At 44.7% G+C, this 21,395-nt stretch overlaps 1 protein-coding gene across 3 annotated transcripts; it reads left to right on the top strand.

Annotated features, from left to right (window-relative positions):
• The first annotated feature begins 13,223 nt into the window (after positions 1-13,223).
• LOC148144625 (uncharacterized) lies at positions 13,224-20,509 on the top strand. Of its 3 annotated transcripts, none has more exons than XM_087974988.1 (2): positions 13,224-13,355; positions 19,355-20,509. In XM_087974988.1, the coding sequence occupies exon 2, from the start codon at positions 19,716-19,718 to the stop codon at positions 20,403-20,405; it is 690 nt and encodes a 229-aa protein (XP_087831114.1). In that variant the 5' UTR covers positions 13,224-13,355; positions 19,355-19,715; the 3' UTR covers positions 20,406-20,509. The 3 variants fall into 3 exon arrangements, with proteins under 3 accessions (XP_087831114.1, XP_087831115.1, XP_087831116.1); XM_087974989.1 differs by lacking the exon at positions 13,224-13,355 and adding an exon at positions 13,362-13,582; XM_087974990.1 differs by lacking the exon at positions 13,224-13,355 and adding an exon at positions 18,084-18,244.
• The last annotated feature ends 886 nt before the right edge of the window (positions 20,510-21,395 follow it).

The following is a 21,395-nucleotide window of genomic DNA, read 5'->3' as shown; positions in this document are numbered from 1 at the left end:
TCCCCACTACGCCTGCGTTGCCCTGCACAGTTTGCAAAAATCCCTTCCCCTTCAGAGAATCCCCACAGTGTAGAAGCAGGCCACCCGGCCCAAAGACTCCACACCTACCCGCCGAAGGGTAATCCACCCACACCCATTCCCCTACCCCTATTGCTTTGCATTTACCCCTGACTAATACGCCTAATCTGCACATCCCTGGGCACTATGGGTAATTTAGCATGGTCAATCCACCCTAACCTGGGACAATGTTAAAAATCACACAACACTAGGTTAAAGTCCAACAGTTTATTAGGAAACATAGCACTGCTTCTTCAGGTGATTGTGGAGAATAAGATCATAAGGCACAGAATTTATGGAAAAACATTACAGTGTCCTGCCACTGAAATGATGTATTGAATAAACTTGGGTTGTTAAGTCTTTCATATTTTAGAATAGGTTGCAAGTATCATTAATATGTAAATTCCAGAACTTCCTGTAAGGCACCTTCAAGATAGAGTCATAGAGATGTACGGCACAGAAACAGATCCTTCAGTCCAACTCATTCAGGCCGATCAGATATCCTAACCTAATAGATAGGTAGATTAGATAGATTACTTAGTGTGGAAACAAGCCCTTCGGCCATCAATAGCCTCAGGTTTTCATAACAAAAGGTGACATCTCAGCTCAGACAATGCATTAAAGGTGTGAGGTCAGAATCTGTCTGTTTTTCAATCTTCAGTCAGACTGGTTATAAGAATCATAGAGATGTATAGCAGGGAAACAGACCTTTCGGTCCAAACCGGCCATGCCGACCAGATATCCCAATCCAATCTAGTCCCAGGTGCCAGCACGTGGCCCATACCCCTCCAGTTGCCTTTTAAATGTTGCAATTGTACCAGCCTTCACTACTTCCTCTGGCAGCTCATTCCATACACTTACCACCCGCTGTGTGAAAAAGTTGCCCTTTAGGTCTCTTTTGTATCTTTCCCCACTCACCCTAAACCTATACCGTCTAGTTCTGGACTCCCCAACCCCAGGGAAAAGACTTTGTCTATTTATCCTATCCATGCCCCTCATGATTTTATAAACCTCTATAAGGCCAACCCTCAGCCTCCAACACTCCAGGGAACCTCCCTAGCCTATTCAGCCTCTCATGTATCTAAATTAAACTCCATTTGACACTTCTCAGCCCATTGCCTTATCTGATTAAGATCCCATTGTAATCTGAGGTAATCTTTGCTGTTCACTACACCTTCAATTTTGGTGTCATCAGCAAACTTACTAACTATACCTCTATGCTCACATCCAAATCATTTATATAAATGACAAAAAGTAGTGTGCCCATTATCTATTATCAAGGTGGAATTTACAAAATATTACATGTATTGACTGCCTGCAGATTGTGCAGTTTTTGAGCAAAGTAAAATGTATCTGCAAACATCATACTGCAAATACAAAATCACTCCCATTGACGCGTGCGCGTGCATGCATGAGATAGAGAAAAAGTCTATTTCCTTGCTGTATGTCTCTATGTCTATTGGTGTAAATGTTGTAAATCATAGCTGGGTACTAATAGTTAGATGTGAGTGCACTGTAAGAATCCTGGGAGAACCCTATTTTTGGTTTACTTGCTCATGAACAAACATTAAGCACGAGTGCCTATTTATTTATGATTTTGTTTCATTTTTCTTGTTTGATTCCCTGCTGTGACTATACCCTGGGTCTGGATGGTTGACAGGCTGGGAGATTATGGGTTGGATGTCGATTGAATGTTATATTGTTCCAGAAGTTGTAAAAGGGGGGTGAAAGCTTTAGCAGAAATCCAGCAGAATTGAGAACAGACCGACCTCTTACTCTGTGGGAACAGGGAATTCAACAGAGGACAGGAAAATCAGGACCTGAAACCTGAGCTGACACCAGACTACCCTGTGATCAGTGCTTTGATTAGTAGTGCCAACCCTCTACCTTTACTGAGCTTCCCATTTGACTACCCCTCGATATTCAGGATCCAATCCTTTGTTATCCTGAAGCCATGTCTCTGCAAGGAGTCACAGATCATAATTATTCTCTTCAATGTGTGCAGTCAATTCATTCGCTTTTGTTACAATGCAGCACATGTTCTGACGTGCTGTTTTTAGTTTGAATTTTTGTGATCTTTAAAACCAGTTTTGATTGCTGGTATATTTACTCTCCTTGTCCCTTTCTATCATTCTCTGATGTTTATTTTCCACATCACTATTGCTCACCAGCCTTGATATAATTGGCCATGCTAAATTGCCCATTGTGTCCAGGGATATGCAGGTTAGGTGGGTTAGCCATGGGAAATGCAGGGTTACAGTTTCATAGTAATAGAAGCAGGAGACGGCTATTTGGCCCATCCAGCGTGCTCCACCATTCATTAAGATCATGGCTGATCTTTACATCGTCTCCCTGCATTATCCCAACTACCCTTCATTCCCCTACTGTGCAAAAACCCATCTGTGTCTTGAACATACTTAATGAAGCTGCCTCTACTGCTTCCTTGGGCAGAGAATTCCATAGATTCACTACTCTCCAGGAAAAGCAGTTCCTCCTCATCTCAGTCCTAAATCTACTCCCCCTAATCTTGAGGCCTAGTTGCAGCCGCCAGCAGAAATGACTGGATAGAGCAGGGCTTCATCCCCACAGTGCAATGAATTCCCACTTTCCACCAAAATCCTGGATGTACTCACTCAGTTGCTGTCTCACAAATGAAAGATTTCATTGCAACTTATTCTACTCCCAATAAGGGCAAAACACCTTGGAAAGCTGCTCTCAAAGTCCGGTGTTCACAGCCACACTTCTGCTTTCACTGAAGACGCTAGAGTCATCCAGCGTGGAAACAAACCGTTGCGTCCAACTCGTTGTGCTGACCAGATATCCCAAATTAATTGAGTTCCTTTTGTCAGCATTTGGCCCATATCCCTCTATTCATGTACCCATCCAGGTGCCTTTTAAATGTTGTCATTGTACCTGCCTCCGCCACTTCCTCTGGCAGCTCTTTCCAGACATGCATCACCCTCTGTGTGAAAAGGTTGCCCCTCAGGTCCCTTTCCCCACTCACCTTAAACCTGTGCCTCTCTTGTTCTGGACTCCCCTACCCTGTGGAAAAGACTTTGGGTATTCAGCCTATCCTTGCTCCTTATAAACTTCGATAAGGTTGTTAAAGTACAGATTTGAGGTGGTCCTGGGAATCCCTTGTGAATTCAACCTGTAAGCCTCTCTTGGTTTGTCCCGGAGATCGTACTCTTTGGAAGTCTGGAATAAAAAAACCTCTTACAGACAGTTTAGTTTAATTTTAGTCACTTACCAATAGCATCACTGTTAAAACATAACACTGATACTGAGAAGCTGAACTAACTGGGTTCTAATAACCCAGAAGAGTAGGATATCAGCTCTTCAAGACCCCTGGCAGGCTACTCTGCTGTACTGTCTCAAACAGGCTTTATTTATACAAAAAGCACTTAATTAGACAGATAACAGTAAAAGACAATAATTCATAAGGAAGCAAACTGAATTGACAGATCTGCGTGCGCTTGACTGATCACTCCTACAGAGCTTGAGCTGTCCGTCAGGTGGGAAAAACAAATCCAGCCGAGTTAGGTGTCTGCTGGCGAGATAAGTTCCTATAAAGAAGTACCAGTCTAAATTAAGTGGGAGATGGCATAAGGTAACCTTGCATAGCTCACATCTCTGATACAATTGTTTTACAAAATGGCGTCTTAGCACGGAGGGCAAACATTTGACCATAAAATGGCTTCCCGACCGATTGTGTCAGAATCTCTTCAATGTTAGGTTTAGAATAACTTTAAGCTGGGAGTAGACTCCTGCTTTTTATCTTAAGCACTGAATCATTTTGTACCCGAGGCTGAAATGTTACTGTAAAGTTGCATTTAAACTGATTCATTAGTCTCAAATTAAACATGCTTTCTTTTCAGGGTTGTGATTCAAATTCAAATAAGACATAAGATCTGATTAGTTAGAATTGACAGTGGGGCAGTCTGTGAGGTCTGTAGAATGGTGCGCAAGAACAGCAAGTAAGTTAAAGCTTCATCAATATTATCTTTTACAGTGTTTGCATTTCATAACCAGGAAAGGCTACTCAAAATCATCAAAGTCTCAAAAATACAATTAAATTCAATCCATAGCAAGTAAGCACAAAGAGTCAATTTTCTACTGGCTTCAGCAGTCCCAGCACTAAATGGTCTCTCTGTCTCTCTCTCTCTTTCTCTCTTAGTTTCCTTTTGAACTCTCAAGTCAGGGACTTGTAACAGAAAAGATGTTTTTCCCTGTGTCTGCCTAGCTTGCAAGGGGTAATAAGAATCTGTTATAATTGATAGGACCTGACCGTCAATTACAAGGCTTTCGATAGTACCGAGTTTCATTTCAGGGTCAGAATCAAACACTGTCGTGAATTTCACAAGGGAGCAGCCGTGAATGTTATCACTCGGTGTCCTGTTTACACAGATTCACTGGTGTTAAGGCAAGTGTTCTTAATTACCTTTGAGCATCCTGTTATCACTTGGTGAGAACAGATGTTTTTATCTTCTGCATAACTTGAGTTCCCCCTTTTTTCCCCTGAGCCTCCCTGCCTGTCTATTTTTTAGTGTGCAGCAAATGTGTCCTATAATTCAATATTGCATTTTAGTCTAAATGTTTAAAGGACAAGTTTTAAGGCGATAGGCTTGCTCGTCTCAACCACCAGCAGAAATGACTGGATAGGGTAGGGCTTCATCCCCACAGTGCAATGAATTCCCACTTTCCACCAAAATCCCAGATGTACTCACTCACTCAGTTGCTGTCTCAAGAAGGAAACATTTCATTGTAACTTCTTCTGCTCACATGAAGGGCAAAACATCTTTGAAAGCTGCTCTGAAAGTCCAATCTTCACAACCACACTTCTGCTTTTGCCAAAGACGAGTAGAGTCATGCAGCACGGAAACAGACCCTTCGGTCCATGCTGATCAGATATCCAAAATTAATAGAGTTCCATTTGCCAGCATTTGGCCCATATCCCTCTAAACTCTTCCTATTCATGGACCCATTCAGATGCCATTTAAATGTGATCATTGTACCAGCCTCCATCACTTCCTCTGGCAGCTCGTTCCATCACGCACTACCGTCTTTGTGAAAATGTTGCCTCTCAGGTCCCTTTCCTCTTAAACCTCACCTTAAACCTCTGCCCCTCTAGTTCGGACTCCCCTACCCTGGGAAAAAGACTTTGGGTATTCACCCGATTCATGCTCCTTTACACTTCAATAAGATCACCCCACAGCCTCTGATGCTCCAGGGAAAATTATCCCTGGCCTATATGCCTCTCCCTGTAGCTCAAACCCTCCAAATCTGGTAACCGCCTTGTAAATCTTTTCCGAGCGCTTTCAAAATTTCACAACAGAGACCAGAATTACATGTAACTTTCCAAAAGTGGGCTAACCAATGTCTTGTACAGCCACAACATGATATCTCAACTCCTTTACTCAATACTCTGATCAATGAAGGAAAGCATAGGAAATGCCTTCTTCACTATCCTATCTACCTGCGACTCCACTTTCAAGGAACTATGAACCTGCACTCCAAGGTCTCTTTGTTCTGCAACACGCTCCTTAAGTGTGTTGGTCATGCCTGGATTGCTTGGCCAAAATACAAACCTCACATATCTCTAAATTAAATTCCATCTGCCAGTCCTCGGCCCATTGGTCTATCCAATCAATTCTAATTGATAGTGAACTCTTTTTCCCCTCATTCCCTAGAAGCTGAAAATCTCCATCTGACACACTCTCCCTTCATTCTCACTTTGTTGAACCTCATCCTGAAGGGTTTGGTTCATGCTGATTAACCGGCCACACTCAAACGGGATCTAATTGAAACACACAGAATCCTGAACGGCCTGGACTGAGTGGACATTGGGAATTTGTTTCCATTGGTCAGAGAGACTAGGACCCAGGGACACAGCCTTAGAATAAAGGGAAGATCTTTTAGACTGGAGATAAGGAGGAACTTCTTCAGCCAATGAGTGGTGAATCCGTGGAATCCATTGCCAACGAATGCTGTGAAGGCCAGGTCACTGAGGATATTTAAGACTGAGCTAGAAGGTTCTTGAGTATCAAGGAGATTGAGGGTTACGGGGAGAAAGCTGGAGAATGGGTTTGAGAAACTGATCAGCCACAATCATATGGTATGAATAGATCTGATGGGCTGAATGGCCTATTTTCTGTTCCTATGTCTTATGGTCTCTTGCTGTCCTGGACACAGTTGGAGAATTGGGAGCAGGAGCAGGTCTTTCAAGCCTGCACCAGCATTGAACAGATCATAACTGGATATGAATATACTTACATCCTGGTGGATGACTGAGACTTTTTCACTGGAGCACAGGAGGTTGAGAGGTGACCTGGAACAAGTTTAAAAAACCATGAGGAGTATAGATGAGGTGAATGGCAGGTGCCGTTTCCTTAGGGTGGGGGTTTAAAGATTAGGGAGCAAATTCTTAAGATGAGAGGAGAAAGATTTTTAAAAGATTTCAAAATGCATTTAAAAAAAAAGACATGAGCATTTTTTTTGAGTGGTTTGTGTGTGGAATGAACGTCCAGAGGAAGTGGTGGAAGCAGGTATGGTTACAACGACATTTGGAGAATTACATGAATATGAAAGATTTAGAGGGACACGGGCCAAAAACTGGCAGGTGGGACAAGTTTAGTTTGAGAACTAGTCAGCATGGACTAGTTGGACTGAAGGGTGTGTTTCTGTGCTGTCTGACTCTGTAACTGTTCTAAACTAGTCTTAAAACTATTTTCTTGCTTTCACCCATAAACTCCACTTTCAAGGAACTATAAATCTGCATTCCAAGGACTCTTTCTTCTGCAACATTCCCCTCAACTGTGTCAGTCCTGCCTGATTGCTTGACCAAAATGCAACACCTCACATTTCTCTAAATTAAACTCCATCTACCACTCTTTGGCCCATCACCACATCTGATCAATTCTAATTTAGAGTGAACTCTCTTTCCTCTCTCATTCCCTAGAAGTTAAAAATCTCCATCCCACACACTCCCTCCATTCTCACTTTGCTGAACCTAATCCCTACTGTACCTCATCCTGAAGGGTCTGGTTCATGCTGATTAACAGGCCCACACTCGGGGGCGGGGATCTAATTGAAACATACAGAATACTGAATGGCCTGAACAGAGTGGAAGTTGGGAAGATGTTTCCATTCAAAGGAGAGACTAGAACCAATGGGCACAGCCTGAGAGTAGATTAGATTAGATTCCCTACAGTGTGGAAACAAGCCCTTTGGCCTAACTAGTCAACACCGACCCTCCGAAGACCCACCCAGACCCATTCCCCCTTATTTACACCAATGGGCAATTTAGCGTGATCAATTCACCCAACTTGCACATCTTTGGTCTGTGGGAGGAAACCAGAGTACCCAGAGGAAACTCACGCAGACATAGGGAGAATGTGCAGAATCCACACAAACAGTCGCCCAAGTAAAGGGAAGACTTTTTAGAATGGAGATAAGGAGAAACTTCTTCAGCCAGAGAGCAGTGAATCTGTGGAATTCGTTGTCACAGAAGGCTGTGGAGGCCAGGTCAGTGAGGATATTTAAGATTGAGATGGAGATGTTCTTGAGTATCAAGGGGATCGAGGGTTACAGGGAGAAAGTGGGAAAATGGGGTGGAGAAACTTATCAGCCATTATTGAATAGTGGAGCAGACCTGATGGGCTGAATGGCCTAATTTCTGCTCCTATGTCTTATGGTCTCTTGCTGTGCTGGACACAGTCAGAGAATTGGGAGCAGGAGTAGGCCATTTGGTCTTTCAAGCCTGCACCAGATCATAACTGAATACATCTAGGTGGATAGTCTGGGACTTTTTCATTGGAGGAGGTTGAGAGGTGGCCTTGCAGAGGTTTATAAAATCATGAGGCACAGAGAGGCGTGCTTTTTCTGGAACCCTACAGGAGTTTTCTGATCACAGCATCATGCAGTACAGAAAAGGCCCTTTGGCCCATCAAATGTGTACCACCAAAATATTGCCACTTATACTAGATTCATAGAGCTGTACAGCATGGAACCAGACCCTTTGGTGTCCAAAACTAGGGTGCATAGGTTTAAGGTGAGAGGAGAAGGGGGATCTAAGGGGTAACCTTTTCACATAGAAAGTAATGCATGTATGGAATGAGCTACCGGAGGGAGTGGTGGAAGCTGGTACAATTACAACATTTCAAAGTTATTTGGATGGATACATGAGTTGAGAGATATATGGTACAAATTCTGGCAAATCGGATGAGATTAATTTCAAATTAATCAGAGTGGCCATGTTGGATGGAAAGGTCAGTTTCTGTACTCTCCAGCTCCATGGTGGGGACATAACCCGTGTCCACATTCCCTCCTCCACCCTGCCACTAGCTCCCAGGCTCTGAGCTACACAACATCATTGGGTCACCCAGATCCTGACAATTTTCAAATAGTTCCGGGCATTTCTCACAAGCACCACTTGGATTATCAGCCACCATCAGAAACTTTAGTTGTCCTTTCTGTCCAACCTTCAGCACTGGGCGAGCATTCTCTGTTCCCGTTGTGGGATCGTGTTCAAATAGCGACCAAAATCAGCGACTGGCGAAAATAGCCTCTTTATTCAGCAACTACAAGTTGCACAAGTTTGAGATGGTGATGGATTCGCGAAATACCGTCCTTACAGCAGCCTCTTTACACACAGTTCTTACAGAGATTAACACTCCGTCACTATGGTGTTCCACTGTTTTATCTATTGTACACAAACGCTGGCTGCTACTCCCAATAGGATTGAGATTGTCTGTGTGGTCTGCTTGCAGAATTAAGAGGTGACAATCCTTTTGTCTTTTAAGTTAGTAAATGTTAGTAAAAATACTAGACCTGTATGCCCCAAATAAGTTGGACATTGTACCTGCACTGAATAAAAGAATAAAGGATATTAAACTGCTTCCCGTGGCTGGGTCGTGAAATTGTTTAGTATTTGCCAGCATCAGTTTCATTCATTCTTGCAATTTCATGGAAGCGCAGTCTCGATAGTCAGTTTCTTAAAGGGGACAGTGGCTGCGAGTCGGGGAAACTGTTTGATGCTCTGCATCTGTGCAGGTCCCGAGAGATGGTCGACAAGGGCTGATTTATTTTATAATCTTTCATGGAGACAAGATCGCGGGGGGTGGTATTGTTCTGAATATGTTACTACGTTGACAGTTATTCAGAGTTAGCTTTTGCTGTAGAAATAAGCCTAAACACTGCTTGTAGCAAGAGCTGGTAAGGGTTGAAGGTGTGAAAAAGCAGTAACGAGTTGAAAGAGGTGTTTTAATTTAGTCTATCTTGTAATAGTAAATTATACTGCAAAACCACGGTTTTATGAATAAATGAATGAAAAAAGCATTTGTAAATGGGTTAGTAAAGACACCTATAATACAATATCTCACACCATGTTATCGTCTTGACACAGCCTCGTGGGGAAGGGAGAAACCGGAGCTAATCTTTACACAGGTAGATTTCTTCAGAGTTAATCATGACTCGTATCCACCTCCCGACTCAATTGCGTGTTGCAAATCAGTAAGTGTGTCTTAAATAGGTGCTCAACACACCAGTGAATACAAATAATAATAGAAGTCACATCCACAAAGAATCCCAAAAGTTCTGTACTGGGTACGACTGGATTGGTGTCTGAACAGATGGCATGACTGACTGAACACCTTCCCGCACACGGAGCAGGTGAATGGCCTCTCCCCGGTGTGGACCCGCCGGTGACTCTGCAGGTTGGAGGACTGAATGAACGCCTTCCTGCAGATGGAGCAGGTGAAGGGCCTCTCCCTGGTGACTCTGCAGGTTGGAGGACTGAACAAATGCCCTCCTGCAGACAGAGCAGGTGAACGGCTTCTCCCTAGTATGGACCTGCTGGTGGGTCACCAGGGTAGATGAATGGAGGAACCCCTTCCCACACAATGATCAGGTGAACGGTCTCTCCCCAGTGTGACGGCGGTGATGGCTTTCAAGCAAGGTTGGGAATTTGAATTCCTTCCCGCTGTCCCCACATTTCCACGGTTTCTCCATCATGTGGAAATCCTCCCCCCAGCTTTGACAATTGATTGAAAGACCACTCACACATGGAACGTGTTCTGTCTCTCGCTGCTGTGAATGGGGCTTTGCTATTTCAGGCTGCGTAGCCAGTTAAAGGTCTTCCCACAATCAGTTCACTGGGGACATTCATTGAGGTCTGCGTGCTTCAGTCTCATTGATGTTTGAAACTTTTCAAAGCAGACAGGACAGAAGAGAACTACAATATCCTGTGAGATTCAAAGGTTGATGCCAATGAAATGATTGTCTCTATCAGATCTTGTTTTGAGATTTCTGGCTGTAATTCCTTCCCTTCTCATATCCTGTAATTACATAATCCATCACTGTCTGTGTCTAACTTGTTCATGCTGGTCAGTTATTTTGGATAACTCGAGTCCCATGTGCCAGCACTTAGTCCACATCCCTCTAAACCCTTCGTAATTCATACACCCATCCACATGTCTTTTAAATGTTGTAATTGTACCAGCCTCCACCACTTCCTCGAGCAGATCATTCCGCGCGTACATAGAGAGTCATTCATCAGTCTAACAACGGCAGGGAAGAAGCTCTTTCTGAACCTGTTGGTGCATCTTCAAGAATCTGTATCTTCTGTCTAACCAAAGAAGTTGTAAGAGAGCATTAGCAGGGTGGGAGGGCACTTTGATGTTTGCAGCTTTTCCACGGCAATGAGATGTGCAGATGGAGACCATAGGTAGGTTGGCTTCTGCGATCATCTGGGCTGTGCATAATCCCTTCTGTAGTTTCTTACAGTTCTGTGCAGAGCAGTTGCCGTAGCAGAATGTTACGCACCCAGATGGAACACTTTTAATGGCGCATCTGTAAAAGTTGGTGAGGATCCTTATGGACATGCTGAATTTCATATTCCTCCCGAGGAAAAGAGACATTGTTGTACTTTCTTGACTGAGATTGCCCTCATCATTATTCCAGATGGTGAGAACACTCAAACAACCCGTTGTGGAGTTTGCATTGCTGGCAGAATGCAGTTTGTGTCCAGCAGCAGCTTAGTTACTCAGGCACTCGGTGCTGTGAGAGTAAAAGTACAGAAGGCCATGAGGAACCAGGGTGTTTCCAACCAACATTCAAACTGATCAGTGGAAACCTTTCAAGTGTCAAACGAAAACTGGAAGTTCACTAAGCCAAAGCTAATGGAGGCATCCTCATAAAATTACCAGGAATACTTGGAATCCTGAGAAGGATTCAGGTGAATCTTGGAGCGATGTTGCATGCCTTGGACTATTCCCAGAAAGTGAATGAACTATCAAGATTCATGTAAAGATTTGTGGGAACTCTTGCAAGGAAGTAAAGAAAACTAGATTTACAATTTAAGGCCATACATGCTATTCTGCTAAGTTACTCCAGTTAATTGGTCATTTTTTTTGTTTTGTTTTGTTTTGGTGGGCGGCACGGTGGCACAGTGGTTAGCACTGCTGCCTCACAGCGCCAGAGACCCGGGCAACTGTCTGTGTGGAGTTGCACATTCTCCCCGTGTCTGCGTGGGTTTCCTCCCACAGTCCAAAACTGTGCTGGTTAGGTGAATTGGCCATGCTAAATTGCCCGTAGTGTTAGGTGAAGGGGTAAATGTAGAGGAATGGGTCTGGGAGGGTTGCTCTTCGGAGGGTCGATGTGGACTTGTTGCGCTGAAGGACCTGTTCCCACACTGTAAGTAATCTAATCTAATCAAAAAGTATGAAAACTTGATGAACAATTCTTCCAGTTAATCACTGGGTATTCAAATTTCTCTTCAAAATTAAAGATCATAACAAAACTGGGTGCCATTGTGGGATTTTGAATCTGTAGCGTGTGCTTGGTATTTCAAAGTGAATTTTATCATGTTAAGTACTAAGACTTTCTGGAGAGGAAAGATTTGTCCTTGTGTGTTTTGCAACACTGAACCAAGGTCAGTTCAATAGAATACGCAGACAGATTGATGCTACAGTTGAGAATGCAAAATGTCAGAATTAATGCAGGCAGGAGCACAGCAATTAAGGTTAGAAAGTTAGCCAAAAATATAAAAACAGGAAGGTAAGTTTTAGTCCGCTTTTAAAAGAAAAGTTAACAAAATATGTGTTTGTTCTGCGGAAACTGAGTCTGGGGATTCAATAACGGAGGATAAAGAGATGGCAGATGAATTGAAAAGATCTTGAATCTGTCTTCACTCGAGACGATACAAATAACACCCTGGAACTAGCTGTAAATCAGGAATTGAAAAGGAGGGAGGAACTGAAGAAATTTACAATTACCAGGGAAGTCATTCTGACTAAACCGCTGGAAGTACGAGTTGATAAGTCCCAGGTACTCGAAGGATTTCATTCTAGACTCTTAAAGAAAAACTAGCTAGTGAAATAGTTAATGTCTTGGTTTTAATTTTCCAAACGTCATTAGTTTCGGGGAAGATTTCCTTAGATTGGCAAACACCTTTCTTCAAAAAGGGAAACCGAGAACAGGAAACTGCAGACCATTTACCTTAACATATGTCAGAGAGAAAATGTTCAAAGCTATTATTAAAGATGTTATGACAGGGCACTTGTATAAGTTCAAGGTAATCAGGCAGTGTGAGTGGGAAATAATGTTGTATTAATTTTTTGAAGAACAGCCTCTTCCCACTGCGACTGAGCTGATGAATCTCCAGTGCCGACAAGGACTGAAATCTCTTCCCACAGTCCCCACATTTCCGCAGTTCTGGTGTCCTTTTGTCTCTCTGTTTCCGATGAACAATTGAAACTGTGATCACACTCAGGAAACGTGTACAGTCACCCCCTGCCGCGAGTAGTGTAGTGTTTCTTCAGTCTGTGTAACTGGTCAAAGCTCCTTCCAACAGTCAGCCCACTGGGACACACTTTCTCTCAACAAGGTGAAAAGATGTATAAAAGTTGAGCAACGACACAAAATGCAAAAGCAATAAAATGTCAAACCACAGGGGGAAAAAAAAGATTGCGGTTCTACCCTTTTTTTTCCAATTGGCATTTGGACACTGAAAATCTGTCAATAACAGCTGCATCCCCCAAAGAGCATACTGCGCACGCCCGCCGGTGTCAGCAAAGCACTGGGCATGCTCATCGCTGTCCGCACAAAAGTCGTGCGACCTTCTTTTGATTGTCCAATAGGGAGCACTGAAGGACCGGAAGGAGATTAGTCCTCCTGCCAATCAGAGTAAGCCCCATTATCTGAATGCGGAAGTTGGACCGTGAGCTTCTGCTGCTCCTCTCTTTGTAAATGAAGATTGAGCTTCACTCCAGCCTGCAATCTCCTTCCTCTGTCCAACATCTGTGAGTACAACACTCTCTTTTCTCGCCACGTTTTCCATTTATTTTTTCATTCAGGGATCCAGGTGTTGACTTGCTGCAACTGAAAGGAAGGGGAGTGAATCGGGGTGGGGACAGACTCTGGAAACGTTGCTCCAGGTCTGTGTCGCAATTGGCAAAATAGACAGCAAGAAGCTGGAAGAACACAGCAAGCAAGGCAGCACCAGGAGGTGGAGAAGTCGACGTTTCGGGTATAACCCTTCTTCAGGTTTGGGGATGAGTGTAGGGGGCGACAAAGGGTGTGCTGGAGGCAGGATGGTGAAGTGGGGATAGGTGAAGACAGGTAGAGGGTACCACCTGGTTGGTCAATGGGAGGAATGGATCTGGTTGGTAGCAGGGAGGAGTGGAAATGAGGGGGAGGGACTGAGAAGGAAGTCGGGGGATGGGAAGTGAGGTTACTTGAAATTGGAGTCCTCTGGGCTGTAGGCTGCCCATATGAAAGATGAGGTGCCGTTCCTTCAATTTGTAGTTTGGTCTGTTGTGGTAATGGAGGAGGTCAAAGATGGTCATGTCAGAAAGGGACTGGGAAGGGGAATGAAAATGGGTGGTGACTGTGAGGTCCCGTCAGTCTCAGTGGACCCGCCTGCGACACTTGGCAAACCGTTCCCCACGTTTATGCTTGGTCTTCCCAATGTAGAGAAGACCACAACTGGAAAACACGTGGGAAATAGAGTACCACATTGTGAAGTTTGCTGTGAAAAAAAGCAGAAAGGAAGTGTATTATTTAAATTGTGATATATTGGGATGTGGAGAAAGTGAGAACTGTCAATGCTGGAGATTAAGAACATAGAAAAGTACAGCACAGAGCAGGCCCAAGATTTGGGCCTTTGACCCAAGATTTTGTGCCGAGATTTAATCCTGATGTAAAATATAGTAATTTAGCCCACGCACCCCTCAACTCACTGCTATCCATGTGCATGTCCAGCAGTCGCTTAAATGCCCCCAATGACTCTGCTTTCACCACCACAGCTGGCAACGAATTCCATGCATTCACAACTCTCTGCATAAAGAGACATCTCTTTTTTACGTTCCTCCTAATATCCTCAAACTATGACTTCTCCTACCAGTCAATCCTGCCCTGGGGAAAAGTCTCTGGCTATTGACTCTATCTATTCCTCTCATTATTTTGTACACCTCGATCAGGTCTCCTCTCTTCCTCCTTCTCTCCAGAGAGAAAAGTCCAGGCTTATTCAATCTTCGTAAGGCAAGCCCTCCAGTCCAGGCAGCATCCTGGCAAACCATCTTTGCACCCTCTCCAGTGCCTCTATCTTTCCTATAGTAGGGCGACCAGAACTGGACACAATATTCCAAGTGTGGTCTCACCAGGGACTTGTAGAGCTGCAGCAAAACCTCGCGGCTCTTAAGCTCGATCTCCCTGTTAATGAAAACCAAAACGCCATATGCTTTTTTAACAATTCTATCCACTTGGGTGGCAACTTTGAGGGATCTATGTACTTTCACACCCAGATCCGTCTGTTCCTCCAAACTGCCAAGAATCCTGTCTTTAATCCTATATTCAGCATTCAAGTTCGACCTTCCAAAATGCATCACTTTGCATTTATCCAGGTTGAACTCCATCTGCCATTTCTCAGCCCAGCTCTGCATTCTGTCCATGTCGCACTGCAGCCTGCAGAAGCCATCTTTACTATTGACGACACCTCCAACTTTTGTGTCATCTGCAAATTTACTAACCCACCCCTCAACCACCTCATCCAAGTCATTTATAAAATCTACAAAGAGCAGAGGCTCAAGAAGAGCCCTGCAGGACCCCACTCAACACTGACCTCCAGGCAGAATACTTTCCACCTACAACCACTTCAGTCGGCCAGCCAATTCTGAATCCAGATCGCCAAGTCTCCCAGTATCCCATACTTCCTGACTTTATGAATGAGTCTACCATGGGGAACCCTATCAAATGCCTTGCTGAAGTCCAGATACACCACATCCACTGTTCGACCGTCGTCGACCTGTCTTGACACCTTCTCAAAGAACTCGATAAGATTCATGAGGCATGACCTGACCCTCTCAAAGCCATGCTGACTGCCTTTAATCACAATGTGCTTTGCCAAATAGTCATAAATCCTATCCCTCAGAATTCTTAGAGTCAAAGTGTGGCGCTGGCAAAGCACAGCAGGTCAGACAGCATCCGAGGGGCATGACAGTCGATGTTTCGGGCATGACCCCTTCATCGGGAAAGATGTGTGGATGTAGAAAGGGGGCGCAGCATCCTTCTACACCGGTCAATGCTGGTTGTCAGATAGGTGCAGCAAGAAATGAGCAAGGCAAGTGGTATATCAGCAAGAGGAATTGAGTTCGGAAGTGGGGATGTCTTCCTGCAGTTATGGGTCATTTACATATATTAAAGGCTGAATTCATCTAATTTTTGAGCAACAATGAAGTGGATGTTTGTGGGGGAAAGCAAGAAAATGGTTTTAAGACCAGTATCGAACAGTTACAGAGTCATACAGCACAGAAACAGTCCAACTAGTCCATGCTGACTGGATTCACAAACTAAATTAGTCCCACCTGCCAGTGTTTGGCCCATATCCCTCTGAACCTTTCCTATTCCTGTACTTATCCAAATGTATATTAAAAGTAGCTGTACCTGCATCCACCACTTCCTCTGGACATTCATTCCACACATGTACCACTGTATAAAATAAAAAGGTGCTCATCCTGTCTTTTTAAAACCTTTCTCCTCTCACCTTTCAAAAGTTGCTGCCTAATCTTGAAACCCCCAACCGAGGGAAACAACACCTGCCATTCACCTCATGTATGCCTGTCATGAATTTATACACCTCTATAAGGTCACCTCTCAACCTCCTGTACTCCAGTGAAGAAAGTCCCAGCCTATCCACCTAGATGTCGTTAGATTCATATCCAGTTAAGGTCTGCTCAACGCTGGTGCAGGCTTGAAAGACCAAATGGCCAATTCCTGCTCCCAATTCTCATGCTCTATGTCCAAAGTTAAAAATCACACAACACAGGGTTATGGTCCAATACGTTTATTTGGAAGCACTAACTTTCAGAGCGCTGCTCTTTCATCAGGTGGTTGTGGTGAATAAGATTGTAAGACACTGCATTTATAGCAAAGTTTACAGTGTGATGTAACTGAAATTACATATTGAAAAAGATCTGGATTGTTTGTTAAGTCTCTCCTCTTTTAGAATGACCATGTTGGTTTCAGTTCTTGCTTATGTAAATAACAAAACCTCTTTTAAAAGTTACATTCCCAATTGGTGTCACATCGTCCCAGATAACGTATTGAAGGTGCGAGTTTCTCTATGTGAGGCTGTCTGTGCCACAATGGTCAGACTGATTCTAATCTAAAAAAAATGGATTAACAAAATCATGCAGTTTTGTGTCCAGGACAGCAAGCCACCATCATCTATATGAGCAGAAATTAGGCCATTCAGTCCATCCGGTCTGCTCATACCATTCAATCGTGTCTAATAAGTTTCTCAACCGCATTCTCCTACTTTCTCCCTGTAATCCTCGATCCCCTTGTACTCAGAACCTAACTATCTCAGTCTTAAATATCGTCAGTGACCTGGCCTCCACAGCCTTCTGTGGCAGTTAATTCCATAGATTCGTCACTCTCTGGCTGAAGATGTTTCTCCTTATCTCCATTTTAAAGGGTCTTCCCTTTACTCTTAAGACTGTGCCTTCAGGTCCTAGTCCCTCCTCCCAATGGAAACACCTTCCCAACATCCTCTCTGTCCAGGCTGTTCAGTATTCTGTATGTTTCAATTAGATCTCCCCTGAGTGTGGGCCTGTTAATCAGCATGAACCAGACCCTTCAGGATGAGGTGCAGCAGGGATTAAGTTCAGCAAAGTGAAGGAAAGTGTGTGGGATGGAGATTTTCAGCTTCGAGGGAATAAGAGAGGAAGGAGAATTCACTATAAATTAGAATTGACCGGATGAGCCAATGGGCCGAGGAGTGGTAGATGGAGTTTAATTTAGAGAAATGTGTGGTTTGCATTTTGGTCAAGCAATAAGGGCAGGACTGGCACAGTGAAGGGGAGTGTTGCAGAACAAAGAGCCCTTGGAGTGCAGGTTCATAGTTCCTTGAAAGTGGAGTCGCAGGTAGCCAGGATAGTGGTGGTGGTGTTTGGTATGCTTTCCTTTATTGGTCAGAGCATTGAGTATAGATGTTGGGAGGTCATGTTGTGGCTGTACGTTGGTTAGGCCTCTTTTGGAATAGTGCATCCAGTTCTGGTCTCCCTGCTTTAGGAAAGAACTTGTGAAACTTTGAGAGGGGTCGGAAAAGATTTGTGAGGATGTTGCTAGACTTGAAGGGTTTGAACTACAGGGAAAAGCTGAGTAGGTCAGGGAAATTTTCCCTGGAGCATCGGAGGCTGAGGGGCAGCCTTTTAGAGGTTTATAACGGGCATTGATAGGGTGAATATCCAAGGTCTTTTCCCCAAGGTAGGGGAGTCCAGAACTAGGGGGCATATGTTTGAAGTGAGAGGGGAATGATTTAAAAGGAACCTGAGGGGCAACGTTTTCACGCAGAGGGTTGTGCGTGTTTGAAATGAGCTGCCAGAGAAAATGGTGAGGTTGGTACAATTATATTTAAAATGCATCTGGCTGGCTACACGAGTGGGAATGGTTTCGAACCATAAGTGTCACATGCTGGCTAATGGGACTAGATTAATTTCGGATATCTGTTTGGCACAGACGAGTTTGACCAAAGGTCTGTATCCGTGCTGTATGACTCTAATCGTCTTCGGTGAAAGCAGAAGTGTGGTTGTGAAGACTGAACTTTCAAAGCAGCTTTCAAAGATGTTTTGCCCTTCCTGGGAGCAGAAGAAGTTACAATGAAATCTTTGATTTGTGAGACAGCAACTGAGTGAGTGTGGACATTTGGGAGTTTGGTGGAAAGTGGGAATTCATTGCACTGTGGGGTCAAGCCTTCCCTATCCAGTCATTTCAGCTGGTGGATGAGACTCGGCAGTTCATGCAGGCAGTCAATCCAGGTTATATGTTATAAATTCCTGCTTTGGAAATAGAACCAGTCTGACTCCAAACTGGGATACAGACAAATGCTGACCTCATACCTTTAATGCATTGTCTGAGCTGAGATATCATCTTTTGTTATAAAGCCATATGTTATCTTGAGAGGGTGCCTGACAGGAAGTTCTGGGATTTACATATTAATGATGTCTGCAATCCATTCTAAAAGTTGAAAGACTTAACAATCCAGGTTTGTTCAATATATCATTTCAGTGGCAGGACTCAAATGTTTTGCCATAAATTCTGTGCCTTATGGTCTTATTCTCCACAACCACGTGATGAAGGAGCAGTGCTCTGAACGATGGTCCTTCCAAATAACCTGTTGGAGTATAACCCAGGCTTGTGTGACTTTTAATTTTGTCCAGGTTAGGGTGGATTGACCATGCTAAATTACACAGTGTCCAGGGATGGGCAAGTTAGGGTGGATTGGCCAAGTGCTGGCAAATGGGACTAAATTGATTTTACAATATCTGGTCAGCATGGACCTTTTGGTCCAATTTGTCCATGCTGACCAGATATTGTTCAGTTTCCCGCTCGTGTCTGTGTTAATGCCTTGATGTGTCTGGTTATTCCACAAGCTGCATTCCCGATTCATCCTGACTTGACGCATTTTGTTTTGCTTCCCAAAATCAGACCTGCTCACTCTCAGCAGTATCCCAATGTTGTGAAAGAGATTAACTTTCAGGTGGAGTTAACCAATATGCAGAGAGATGTCAGTCTTGACGTTTTTGCTTTTCTGCCCCTGCTGAATCAGCACCTTCAGGAGAATTAGTTGGAATGGAGTGAGAACAAAAGGGGGAGGGGGGGGGGAGAGAGAGAGAGAGCGGGATGGTGCTTTCAGTTTTGTAGACTAACAAAAGAAAAGAATGTTCTGTAGAAAGTAGAATTGCTTGTTCTGAATTTTCACCCTGCACTGACAGTGATGACTTCTGTAATCTTTTCTTAGAGTATTTGAAGATCTGAAGTATTGACTCACCTGCTCCTCGGATACTGTCTGACCTGCTGTGCTTTTCCAGCACCGCACTTTTCGACACTGACTCTCCCACGTCTGCGGTCCTCACTTTCACGTCACTATCTGACAGTCATTCAATCGATCGGGAGCGCAACGATTTTTGACTACAATTCTGTGAGAAGGAGCAAAGTTTTTTGGTTCCTGTTTGAGTACGTCTTCATTAAGAGTGGGCCTAGATGAGAGACCCTACTGTTGCAGCGCACTGAGTGTGGAGCCTGAAACAGTGATACGGCCTGGAAAGAGAAATTCACAGCAGGGAGGGGCTGTACATGTGTTTGTGGCTAAAGCTTCGGACATGAAGAAACCGTGGAAGTGTGGTAACTGTGGGAAAGGCTTCCGTACTCCGTCTGACCTGGAGATTCATCGACGCAGTCACACCGGGGAGAGGCCATTCTCCTGTCCCAAGTGCGGGAAGGGCTTTGCCCAGACCTCTGCCCTGCGGAGGCACCAGCGGGTCCACACGGGGGAGAGGCCGTTCAGCTGCTCCGATTGCGGGAAGGCCTTCAGCCGTTCCTCCGATTGGCTGACCCACCGGTGGGTCCACACGGGGGAGAAGCCCTTCAGCTGCCCCGAGTGCGGGAAGGCCTTCAGTGATTCCTCCAACCTGCGGAGGCACCGGCGGGTCCACACGGGGGAGACCCCCTTCAGCTGCTGTGAGTGCGGGAAGGCCTTCAGCAATTCCTCTAATCTGCTAACCCACCGGCGGGTCCACACAGGGGAGACCCCCTTCAGCTGCCCCGATTGTGGGAAGGCCTTCAGCAATTCCTCTAATCTGCTGACCCACCGGCAGGTCCACACAGGGGAACGCCCCTTCAGCTGTCCCGAGTGCGGGAAGACCTTCAGCAATTCCTCCTACCTGCTGAGGCACCAACGGATCCACACGGGGGAAAGGCCCTTCAGCTGCCCTGAGTGTGGGAAAGGCTTCAACTGCTCCTCCCTCCTGCGGAGGCACCAGCAAATTCACGTGCCGTTGCACGGGGATTGAAGCAGCAACGTCAGAGTGCCATTATCGACCAGTTCTGGGATCTGCCAGTTTTGAATCACACCGTGGCAGATAGCGGAATTGGAATTCAGTCAGAATCTAACGGTGAAACCATTTCCGGGGTGGGGGGGGGGTGCGGCGCGCTGGGGGGGTCCGCGCCAGGGGGAGGGGGTGGGGGTGCAGGGGGGGGGCAGGGAGGGGGGAGCGGCACGAGCGGGGGATGAGGAGGAGGAGAGAGAAGCTGTAACCAAGTTGGGTCACAATAAAGGTTACCTGAACTTACCACCAGTCTCAGACTCTCATTGAAAGCATTTAGCTCCAAAAGGTTTTTGTTTTAAAACGGCTCTTTCAGCCTCCTGCACTAAGTTTCCAATGTCGTGGAGCAGATTGAGCAGTGAATGAGTAGCTAGTATCGTTAGAAAATGTAAATCTTTCAGGAGTGCAGGTACTGCATCGTTTTGTCAACATTGTAAAGTTTACTGGCAGCACTGGGAGGTGTGGGCTGTGTTCATTCGAAACTCTTAGCTTTAAAATTGAGAATAGCTAAAATGATATATTCAGAAACATCGTTAAAGTCTGAAAGTGTGTTCAATTTTTTAAGAGCTGCTGAAATCTTCCTGAAACTTGCACTGAAATATGTGCAGTTCAACCACAGCTATAAGGGGGGGATGGCTTATACCTCGTTTTGTGAAATTGGTTTCAATGATGTAGAAATAGTCATAGAGTTGTAGAGCTGGAAACAAATCCTTCAGTCCATATCTTAAATGAATCTAGTGACCCATTTGCTAGCATTTGACCATGTCCATCTGTACCCTTCCTATTCATATCCCCATCCAGATGCCTTTTAAATGTTGTAATTGTACCAGTCTCCAGCACTTCTGCCGGCAGCTCATTCCATACACGCACCACCCTCTGCATGAAAATGTTGCTCCTCAGGTCCCTTTCCCCACTCACCTTAAACCTATGCCTCTTTAGTACTGGACTTCCCTAACT

Source organism: Chiloscyllium plagiosum, unplaced genomic scaffold, assembly GCF_037043375.1.
Source record: "Chiloscyllium plagiosum isolate Xiang-an unplaced genomic scaffold, Cpla_swu_hap1 HiC_scaffold_27, whole genome shotgun sequence".
Taxonomy (NCBI): domain Eukaryota; kingdom Metazoa; phylum Chordata; class Chondrichthyes; order Orectolobiformes; family Hemiscylliidae; genus Chiloscyllium; species Chiloscyllium plagiosum.
This window is presented reverse-complemented; position numbering and strand designations above follow the sequence as displayed.